Source organism: Aedes albopictus, chromosome 2 (genome assembly GCF_035046485.1).
Source record: "Aedes albopictus strain Foshan chromosome 2, AalbF5, whole genome shotgun sequence".
Classification (NCBI taxonomy): Eukaryota; Metazoa; Arthropoda; class Insecta; order Diptera; family Culicidae; genus Aedes; species Aedes albopictus.
In genome coordinates, this window is record NC_085137.1 from 110,233,943 (window position 1) to 110,245,784 (window position 11,842).

Consider the following 11,842-nt stretch of genomic DNA (forward strand, 5'->3'; position numbering starts at 1 on the left):
CCTGACTAACGGTCCTATGCCAAAAAGAAAGATGTTTGCGAAGGCGATGAGCAACGTTTCGAAATAATTAACACGGGATATTGTAATGGGCAGCTAGGGGCGGGACAGCTTCGATAAAAATTAGTAGTATTAACGGTATTAGGAAATACTAATCCTAAAATATACCGCCTTGGAGAAAATTTTCTACAAGCAAGCCATGATAAAAAAAAATCTGACATGTGCAACGTGTAGAACAGAAAGCTGGCGATTAGGACGAGTATCTGAGTCGCAAACAGATGGCAGAAATTCAGAAAGATTTGATATAGTAAACTGTGAATTTAATGCAAAACTAGAATGTGGATCTATGTGGATGACTAGACTAGACTGGATATTTCTAGAGCATCATGTCAAGAAAGCCATGCGGAGGTGACAGGCCTAGGCTTCTTTCGTCCTCATGAGCGTGTTTACATTTATTCATGTAGTCTTTTTCAACCAAAAGATAAAGATGATTTCCCTCTATCTGTTACCGCAAACCGGGGTCAAATTGATCAGCGGGGTGAAATTGATCACTCGGGTACTACATTGTAATTCCATACTAGAAACTCTTAAGCGTCGTAATGATCTAAAACTTTTTACGTCATCTGATTCGTAGATGTCTAGAAATGAGTGTAGACTTTTTATTTTTTAGGAAAAAGTTAGTTTTGCCTTTTTTTTCAAGGAATTTGCAATGTATTTCTCATTTACCTGAAATCATTGCTGCTAAACAATCAATTGCTAATGGGACTTCCCGTGGATTCTCTGTTTTAACATTTTTATGGAGCCTTGGTTGAGATGTAAAGCAGCTAATCAGAACATGAAATTGTTATAAAAAGTTCATTTTACGAAGAAATAGTCATTTATTGTGATAGAAATCACTTATTTCAAATGAAATTGCCTACCTTTAGGCGTTTAAGGGGAAATTTCGAAATTTAATTTTGCATTTTAAGTATTAAATTCACTAGTTGTAAGATTTAAGACGCGTTATTCGGTTTTAGAAGAGCAAAATTAAGCGGTGAAGGAAATTTTCCTTTCCAACCGATGCTTAATTGTATACTGATCAATTTCGCCCCAAAGTGACATTTCCAATATTTTGATATTTGAAGTTATTTAACTTAAAGTTTAAATTTGTTGAACAAATTTCTGTCACATGGTTCAATGGAGATTAGTATGGGACAAACATCAAATTCTCGCTCCAGTCGACTTTTTTGATTCCATTTAGGTCCCATATGAACTGTGCAAAATTTCAGCGCAATCGGCGAAACTATAATTTAGCGCAAGCGGTTCAAAATTTTCATAGGATTTACTATAGGAAAAGTTGCACTTTCAATCTAAAAATCCCAGAGGTCGCCCTTTGCCTCCTTAATTCAAATCGATCAACGTTTCTTGTAGAAAAATCATTTGTGAAACTTTCCTTCGAAGACCGCAAAACGATTGGATGCTTGTGGAAAAAGTTATTGATTTATTACCGATTAGTGATCCAACGAACGGCTTTTTGTTTTGTTTTATTAGCAGCACTGTAGCTGCTGCCTTGGCTGCTGCTGTTTCTGGGGGTGGTGATGCCTCCCGCCACCCCATGCAACAACGACAGCAGCAGTGCTGCTGATAAAACAAAACAAAAAGCCGTTCGTTGGATCACTAATCGGTAATAAATCAATAACTTTTTCCACAAGCATCCAATCGTTTTGCGGCCTTCGAAGGAAAATTTCACAAATGATTTTTCTACAAGAAACGTTGATCGATTTGAATTAAGGAGGCAAAGGGCGACCTCTGGGATTTTTTGATTGAAAGTGTAACTTTTCCCATAGTAAATCCTATGAAAACTTTGAACCGCTTGCGCTAAATTATAGTTTCACCGATTCCGCTGAAATTTTGTACAGTTCATATGGGACCTAAATGGGATCTAAAAAGTCGACTGGAGCGAGGATTTATTTTTTCCATACAAGCGTGTCCCACACTAATGGAGATGCACTGGGTACTGGTTTTACAGAAATTCATTTGGCAATATTTGAACAGGTACTGATGTTATCCGCAAAAGTTGTTTTAAAGTGATCAATTTGACCCCGGATTACGGTACTAGACTAAGTTTGCATAAGTACATGGGAGTGCGCCTGGGAGGAACGGGAGGGGTTGAGATTTATGTAAAGTGATGGAACCGCTATTTTCACATTTAGTTCCCGACCCAGTCGGTAGTTTTCAATCATTGTAATATTGTAACCAGCTGGAGGAATTAACATTTGTATTGCGCTCCAGAAATTTGGCACTAGTACAGAATCCACTATTTGAGTTTATGGATCGGGTGAAGGTTGTGTATTGTAGAAGCTTTGCCAATCGTAGCAAGATAAGGGCTCCTGAAACTCATACACTCACTGTAGGACACATCTCTGAACTGGTACTGATCTTTATATCATTTAATGCTGAACAAAAAATCGTAGGTATTCAAATAAAAAGCAACTAGTACTGTTATCACTAGCGCCACAAGTGCCAACATTCATTACTGTCAATTTGGTTTTGTCGAAAAAGTCATGACATACTACAAAAATTTCGTTCCAATTTTGGCTGAGTATTAGGAATCTAATATTTATTAGCGAGTATTAACACAGGTATTAAGAGCTGTCCCGCCCCTAGATGGGCAGCTATTTTCCAAAATTTAGCTGTTCCCCAATTTTAGCATCGTGGTGGTAGGTCGTTAAAGTACCATTTTAATCTAGGCAATTGGGTAATTGCTTAAAACTGACGTTGCGTTTTGTTCACACGACTTAATACCTCATATTACTGTTGCCGCTGCCGGTAGCAGCGAACTAGGAACGCGGTTCATGTGCAAGGAAAGCTAATTAAGTGCAACCGGAAATAAACAGAAAATCAAACATGTTTTACACAGTTGTAGTGCTGTGGAATTGTGGACGTTCGTTCACCGTTCGTACGCCCGATTGACAAGCGCGTCAAAGCTAATTGAGTCTTTTACTCGATGTTGCATGGTTACTGCATTTTACTTTCATCTGGAACCAGTGCGCAGTGAGCTCACTGCAGTTTACTTACTCGCATTCGAACTGGTCTGGTAGTGTTAATTTACGACATGATTAATGCAACGATTGTATGCATTGCATTCGATATGCGTAATACCTGGTTCCAGTTTAGAGATCAGGCGGATGAAAATCGGCGCTGTGGTTTTGCGAAAATTAGGGTGAAGTATCTTGATTCATTACATATTTCCGAAGTTTACATCTTTTCCATTTTTATTTGGAGTTGTAGCAACTAACGGGTAAAAACTAAGCTGGGAAAATAAAAAAAGCAAATTCAAGAGCATTTGGTTAATAATAGACTAGACTAGACTAGACTAGACTAGACTAGACTAGACTAGACTAGACTAGACTAGACTAGACTAGACTAGACTAGACTAGACTAGACTAGACTAGACTAGACTAGACTAGACTAGACTAGACTAGACTAGACTAGACTAGACTAGACTAGACTAGACTAGACTAGACTAGACTAGACTAGACTAGACTAGACTAGACTAGACTAGACTAGACTAGACTAGACTAGACTAGACTAGACTAGACTAGACTAGACTAGACTAGACTAGACTAGACTAGACTAGACTAGACTAGACTAGACTAGACTAGACTAGACTAGACTAGACTAGACTAGACTAGACTAGACTAGACTAGACTAGACTAGACTAGACTAGACTAGACTAGACTAGACTAGACTAGACTAGACTAGACTAGACTAGACTAGACTAGACTAGACTAGACTAGACTAGACTAGACTAGACTAGACTAGACTAGACTAGACTAGACTAGACTAGACTAGACTAGACTAGACTAGACTAGACTAGACTAGACTAGACTAGACTAGACTAGACTAGACTAGACTAGACTAGACTAGACTAGACTAGACTAGACTAGACTAGACTAGACTAGACTAGACTAGACTAGACTAGACTAGACTAGACTAGACTAGACTAGACTAGACTAGACTAGACTAGACTAGACTAGACTAGACTAGACTAGACTAGACTAGACTAGACTAGACTAGACTAGACTAGACTAGACTAGACTAGACTAGACTAGACTAGACTAGACTAGACTAGACTAGACTAGACTAGACTAGACTAGACATCTCAGTCGACCTGACTTGACCCCAACTGATCAGATTCATAAGCTTGTGTTGTTCTCTCAATTCACACGCTGATACCGTTGCTGCGTTTCTTTCTCCAGTATCTTGCATATTAATCGCACCATTTTTCCGCCAACTCGCTAGTTCAAACAATCCAATCGTTCGTTAGTGAGCGCCCGGCGGACGACCACCATTGTTGGGTAGGGGTAGATAGACCCATCAATCATCCGGTGTTGGGTATGCCCGCCCTCGGATGCACGATAGACCGATGGGTTCCACGCGCGCCGCCAGTGAAATTGTGCGCTCACAATACGTGTGAGAAATCTGGAAGCCACCGCGTTGCGCTGGAAATGCAATTCAGATCAATGTTGCCGCTCCAATGGAGCAGATAGGCTTTCCTGAAAAATTAAACACCCGCGTCAATTAATCCACCTAGCAGTGGATGAATGTTTATCTTGTATTTGAACAGTTGCTTGATTTATCGTAACAGCACTAACAATTATTTCGATTTTAATCGAAAGTTGTTTTTCCGAGTGATTTTGTGGCTTTCGGTTTCCCAAGAAAGGAAACGATGGCTGTACCTACGATTGGTTTTGCTGGTGCGAGGAAATACGAATTGATGTGGTTGTTAGTTTCCAGGTATGCAAATCAGAAAACTTTCCTTCTTCAAACGTCCCGCCAATACCTTATTTCGAATTCAATGGCGAGTGTGTAAATTGCGTCGTTTAGTCGTTTTACATTTTCACGCAGAAATCGTAATTTGCTGGGGTGATCAAGTTTTGATTTCTTTAGGATATTATGAAGCATCTGACCCTGAGCAGCCTAAGGCACACGCAGTGTAACAGTTTGCAGATTGCACGGCGGAAATAGTACAAACAGTGGGTAAAATTCACTAAACCATATATGTTTTTACGGCCTTTTGTTCAGACTATGACCGCAAAATCGGACAGTTCATCAGCGATCTACCCTTTCGAATAACCTTCCGCTTAAGCGCCAGTCCGGTGAAAACGGACTGCGAAAGGTCGTGTTTAGTTACCGTACCCGGCTAGTCCTCTCAGGGCAGGTCAGGTAAGAACTACCAAACTCAACGGCAAAACCCAAAACGAGAAAACGAGATTCGGAGCTAAATTTGATGACAAGCTAAATCTTCCACTGATCAGCCCAGCGAATGACGAAATTCGTAAAAGAGATATAAACTTTATGACGTAGTTTATTCTCCTATATCGTAAGCCCTACTACAATAACGTGCACGTTTTGTTCACAATGGCCTAACTTCTGCGATCTAACCTGGTATTCTGCTTCTAAACCTGTTCGCGTGCATCCCTGGCACCAAGAAGCGACGGTGGCAACTCCAGACAGCGTTAACTGTCTGGAGTTGCCACCGTCGCTTCTTGGTGCCAGGGATGCACGCGTGGACCTAGCTTCGACTTGATCGTCCTCAAGGAGCTACTCGAAGTACCACGCGGCGAACGCCTTCCTGGGCGTTACGAAAAGGAAGCCGGCCGGAGTGTGGCCTAATCTTTTGGAAGCCTAACTGGCTTAAAATCGGCAGCTGACTTTTAGTTATGTCGTAATACAGTATTTCGCTAGTCTTACTCTGGTATTATACTTGGCTTAACTTCTTCGGCACTAAATCTTACGATCCGATCACTCGCACAAGTCTCACAGTAATGACCTAGCCTTCATCAAATCAGATATGTGGACCCATTCTTCTCCACTTCGTAAACCGACCCGAAATATTAATTCCAACGTGTCCTGCTGTGATTGGAGCAAAAATTATCATACGATGTTGTGCAACAGGATTTTTAAAAATCTTGAAGCACAATTTCTAGCGAAGACAAGAACCACCAAAAAGGCAGTACAATCCGAACCCAATCTACGGGAGTACTAAACTTCGGCTGTATATGTTTTTATGTATTTAGTTTCAAAACCCACCACTGTACTGGAGGTGGCGGCGTTGCAATCGTCTAGGGGTTATAGCAGAAAAAAGCACGGTAAAATCAAAAATATTTTAAGGAAACTCAAATAAATTGTCAATTTGTTCTGGCAACAAAAATAAAACTGTTTGGAGCAAATCGAGCGTCACATTTGAAGCACATTCAATCCATTTTTGAAACAAACATGCATCTTCTAACAGGTTATGTTAGAAACAAATGTAAAATTTTTTGTTTTTTTTGTGGCAGGTAGGCCCTACGGAAATGTTTGTTTTCCAATTAAATTGACATTTCCTTCTCTAGGAAAACCCACTCTCCGCGTGGCACTTTCAATGCCAACATCATGTAGATAACATACGCTCCCGAAATCAATGGAATTTCGTGAAAACTTTTGGTGAAACTTGACTTTTTTTACAAGAGGAAATCTGTGGCTCCATGGTCGTGTGGCTAGAGTCACCAAGCTCTTATTCGCATCGTGCTGAGGAGCGCGGGTTCGATTCCCGCCGCAGCTGTCAGAAAAAGTTTTCGGCTGTGCCACTGGCCGTTGCATGCTAGTCCGTTGTCTAGTGTCGTGCTTCCTTCAAAGAGCGAAAAGCTCACTGGAAGCATTGAACGTGTCCGTGTCTTTTTTGTTTGGTGCTGCAGCTGGAACTTGAGAGTTTTGCTTATGTTCTCGGCAGCAGGACGAGGGGCTCTTCAACGGGTATTGTAGAAATCAATATGTAATGGAGGTAGTCTTAAAAATTAATATTTTAGTTTTAAATATTTTATCCGTTTATCGAATATACATGAATGTTTTTGTTCCAAATGAACGAAATTTGTCTCCGTGCATGAAGTGATGTTCATAAAAATAGAACATATATCTAAAACAAGAATCAAATATGATGCATTAGATGCATGCATTGAACGCACACACCTTAACACGCGTGTTAATCATATTGTCGCAATGCTGACCTGATTGGTATATCTTTCATTCACCGCAGGAAATGATACATTCTTTGTGGTTTATCGTTTTGATGTAGGTTCGAATTCTGTACCCCTCTGCCATTGCATATGTGACTCATTTTCCGATTCACTGAAGCATGAACAATTATTTCCACACCGACAGGTTACTATTTGATATGGGCGTCCACGCTGTACCTAGGTATTGAGCAGAGCGTTCATGATTAACAAAAATTTTAATCATGATTAATCATTAATGATTAAAATTGTTATTTCGGTGATTATTGATTATGATTAATGATTAATTTAATTTTTAGGATGAATCAGGATTATGATTAATGATTAAAATTGGTTTTATCTGTGATTATTGATTATGATTATTGATTAAAAACGGCTCATTGATTAAAAATCATGATTAATCATGATTAATCAATCACAAAAACTGGAAATGATTAAAAGGTTTTTGCTGTTTAAAATATGTTTGAAGTTTCAAAAGTAAAAGTTACTTTGTCTGGGAGATTTTTGAAAAAATAATCACACTTAGAACAGCATTTGAACCAATTCAAGTTGGATCATATATTTTATATGGTGAATCATTTATGGTAATGAATGATTAATGATTGGTTTATTTATTTTTCCTTATGATTATGATTACTGATTAATGATTAAATTGCGAAATCAGTGTGATTAAGATTAATGATTAATGATTAAATATGAAATTTTAGTGATTATGATTAATGATTTTTGATTAATCTTAATCATTAATCATTAATCATGATTAAATTTATGATTAATCATTAACGCTCTGGTATTGAGTATGATCAAAATGTGACGATGAATCGTCAAATTTGATGACCATGTCGAACTTATTCACGGTTAATGTAGAATAATGTACCGCTTCGCTCGGACTACGGAAATCACTTATCGGTGTCAAATTTTCTCTGTCACCCCGCAGGACCAGAAACGGCCCATCTATGAGGATATCAAAATCGACACTGCGTTCCGCAAAATTAGCCCCAAAGCCATCGGGTTCTACGTGTGGCGGATACAGAACGATCACGTGGAAGCCATCCCCAAGGAACAGTATGGCACATTCTACGATGAGAACACCTACGTAATCTACTCGGCCTCGCTGGCGGGAACAATCTCCGACAAAAATACGATCGTGAGTATTAGCAGTTGACCGTAGAATTACGTTTTTTTTTCGTTGATTCAAACTTGTCCCACAGAATCGGGAAATCAAAACCCCCGGAGCGGTTATTGAGCGATACATCCATTTCTGGCTCGGAGCCAACATAACATCGGATCGCTCGAAGTCGGCCGCTTACAAAATCATCGAATTGGATCTTCATCTGGACCACAAAACCACCCAATACCGGGAAAGTCAAGGCCATGAAGGAATTCGGTTTTTGTCGTACTTCAAAGACGATGGCATGCTGTAACTTTTGCTGCAATCTAGTTTCAACCTGGGATCAACTAACCTTATTCATCGTTTCAGAATTCAATCCGGAACGGATCCGTCGTCATATCCGCAGTTTCCCCGGTTGTACCAAATCAAAGGGAAAACCACGCCACAATGTATTCAGCAAAAGGCGATCACGTGGCAGCACTTCAACTGCGGTCACGTAATGATCCTGCAAACATCGTCCATTTTGTTTGTGTGGGTGGGACGATCAACCAGTTCGTGCGAGAGGATATATGGTTTGAAGATTGGTACCAAGCTAAAGGATGCCTTCAAAATTCCGGAAATAGCCATCATAGACGACGGGTACGAGCAGTCGATGAGTTCCCAGAGGAAGGAGGTGTGGAACGGTTTTCTGAGCCTGTCGCAACGGTTTGTTCAGCCGCTGGCGTTGACTCCGTCGAATGCGGATATCGTTTTGAAACTGTACCAGTGTGATACGGTTAACGGGGTGTTTAGGGTAGAGCTGGTGAAGACAGGTGCCCTGGATCAGGCGGACCTATACGGACGGGACAGTATCTATATTGTGGACTATTTCTGCAACGGAGTTTGGATCTGGATCGGACGAAGCTCGCACAAACAGAATCGGGCGGAAGCGATGCGTCACGTGCGGGGTTATGTCATTAAGGTGGGTGTTTCACTCGTACTCGGTGTGCTATTTCTCTTTCATTCCAAGACTAGAAGTTTCATAAACATTGCTCTTCTCAGTTTGTTAAGCTAGACTGACAGGTTATTGATTCTACGACCATCTCCACATTTTCAGAAAGGATACCCGGCATCCACTCCGGTTGCCCGAGTCATCGACGGTTTGGAACCGGCCGAGTTCACCAGCCTGTTCCCGAACTGGATCAGTTCCGATGTGAATGGTAACTCAATCAAGGGACTCTCGGAGAAGTTCGATGCGCTGACGCTGATCCAACGGCCGAAACTGGCCGCCCAGATACAGCTGATGGACGATGGGACCGGTGACGCGACAGTGTACCAAATAGGCGCGGAAGATGTTAAAGAAATTCCCAAAAAGTATGCCAAGACGTTCTATTCGTCGAATTGCTACATAGTGCACTATCAGATATCGTGTACCTCGGAGAACAACATAAGCACGTTGTCAAATTCGATCAAAAATGTGGTTTACCTGTGGATTGGGTCGAGCGCGTCGACGGAGTTCCGGCAGACAGGCGAGGCGTTTTTAGCGGAGATGTGTAACCATTTGAAGAAGAATGTAGTTCAAGTCCGGATCAGTGATGGGATGGAGCCGCCACATTTTCTGCAGATTTTTAAGGGAGGGCTCATAATCTTCAATTCGAAGTCTCCGGGTGGAGAAGGGATTACGAATATTCGGAAGTACCCAAGCAGTTTTGTGTTGAAGGTGGTGGGGAATTCTAGTTACACCTGTAAGGCAGTGCAGGTTTCCAGTAAAACTTTGTACTATCCAGAGGATTGCTACATATTGAAAGCGCCAGATAATGAGATCTGGATATGGTGTGGCCAGTACTCTACCGGGGACTCCAGAGAAATGGCGAAGTCAATAGCATCGATCCTTGGAGAGTACAACTTGGTGATGGAGTCTAATGAAACTGACGAGTTCTTCAATTCGGTCGGGGAAAAGTTTTTGAAGCAGTTGAAGAAAACTCATGGAAATATTGTAACACCCACGATGAACGTTGCCTTGACCTGGGAAAGGCAGCGGATCGGACTGTACATGTGCTCTTTGGAGCAAGAAAAGCATGTTCTGTGTAAAATTTTCGGTTTCACACAGAAAGATTTGAGGCCGGAAAATATTTTCCTACTGGATGCTGGAAATATTGTTTACGTTTGGATCGGAGACTTCGTAAGCAATGACGATCGAATGCAGTGCTGGGATCTGGCCAAATATTTGATAACGACACATCCGGTTCAGAGGGATGCCAATATGCCAATGGCGGTCATTCGACAGGGAGAGGAGCCCATCACATTCATCGGATTCTTCGATAACTGGGACAAGAAGTATTACGAGGTAAGTATTCGGTAATTAATGCACTGAGAGAAATGAAAAAAGTGTCATGCGTTCCCTACTGATAGACTAAAATGTTCAATTTCATGCTCAATTTTTCATAGATTAAAAAACAATCCTTTATGCAATTCAGTATCATAATTTACATTTTATGTAACTCATTTTGGTATCATAATGGCCATTTTTTCTGAACTGGCTCATTATGCAACTGAAATGAGTTGCATAATGAAAAATAGTTGTATAATGTTCATAAAGCAACTCATTTGAGTTGCATTATGAACATTATGCTACTCAAATGGGTTGCATTATGAAAAAATCATTGCATAAAATTTTGTATGGAACTCGTGGCAAAACTCGATTTTTTCAGCACTCTTCGTATTTATCCAACTCGGCAAGCCTCGTTGGATAAATGTACGACTCGTACTGAAAAAATCAACTTTTTGCAACTCGTTACATAAATAACTATTTCAAAGTACTCTACTCGTATCCTTATTAATGCTTTCAAGAGCACTTGTTTTTGTAAAGCTTTCTGATGCTGGTAAACTTTTTGCTTTTAAATTAACAAAGCAATCTGACGTAGGAAGCGCCATTCTAGTGTAAAAATATAAAATCACAGTATCTAATTGATTCCTTGTGCAAAAGTGCCTGATCTGGCAATAGGGCACTGCACTGTTTTGATTTTGTATGGGATTTTGACATTTCCTGGCCTTGTTGTTTACTAAATCTCAATGAGAGCGAAAGAGAGGGTGAGAGTTTCGTGCAGAGTCCTATACAAGCAACTACGGTCAATCAAGCTCAGCCTTTCGCTCAGTGTAGGGTCTGGGACCATTTGGGCAGGGAGACCTATTTTGGGCACTTGCTGCTATAACTCAGTCAATTGCAATCCGATTGACTTAAATTTTTGATAATGGCTAGATACTGTACGTATCTGGTCGTGTTCCAAAAATCAAGTCAATCGGTTGAACATTGACTGAGTTATAGCAGCAAGTGCCCAAAATAGGTCCCCCGACCCAAATGGTCCCAAACCCTATGCGTTTCATTTTGGTGAATATTCATTTCTGTCTCCCGCAGAACTACATCCCATTCGACAAAATCCGAGCTGAATTGGAGACGCCTGGAATTCCGGTGCCGGTACCGCGGGGTTCCGTACACAGCGACAGTGCCACTGGGGATGATTTCGATCGTTACCAAAAGTATCCTCTGGATATGTTGCGAGGTGATCCTGCCAATCTACCAGCCAGTATCAACCCGACCCGGAAGGAGATCCACCTCACCCATGATGACTTTGTGACCGTGTTCAAAATGCCTTATCACGACTTTGAAGAACTGCCCAAGTGGAAGCAGGTCGAGTTAAAGAAACAGAATAAATTATTTTAG

The 11,842-nt window shown here is 40.8% G+C and overlaps 1 protein-coding gene across 2 annotated transcripts in view; it reads left to right on the top strand.

Annotated features, from left to right (window-relative positions):
* Nucleotides 1-11,842, top strand: part of LOC109420660 (villin-like protein quail) — a 66,932-nt gene extending 55,090 nt beyond the window's left edge. For both annotated transcript variants that reach the window (XM_019695082.3, XM_019695081.3), the window contains 5 exons: nucleotides 7,969-8,178; nucleotides 8,243-8,451; nucleotides 8,512-9,103; nucleotides 9,239-10,468; nucleotides 11,537-11,842. In XM_019695082.3, the coding sequence (XP_019550627.2) occupies nucleotides 7,969-8,178; nucleotides 8,243-8,451; nucleotides 8,512-9,103; nucleotides 9,239-10,468; nucleotides 11,537-11,842 (2,547 nt within the window). The remainder of the gene's footprint in view (nucleotides 1-7,968; nucleotides 8,179-8,242; nucleotides 8,452-8,511; nucleotides 9,104-9,238; nucleotides 10,469-11,536) is intronic.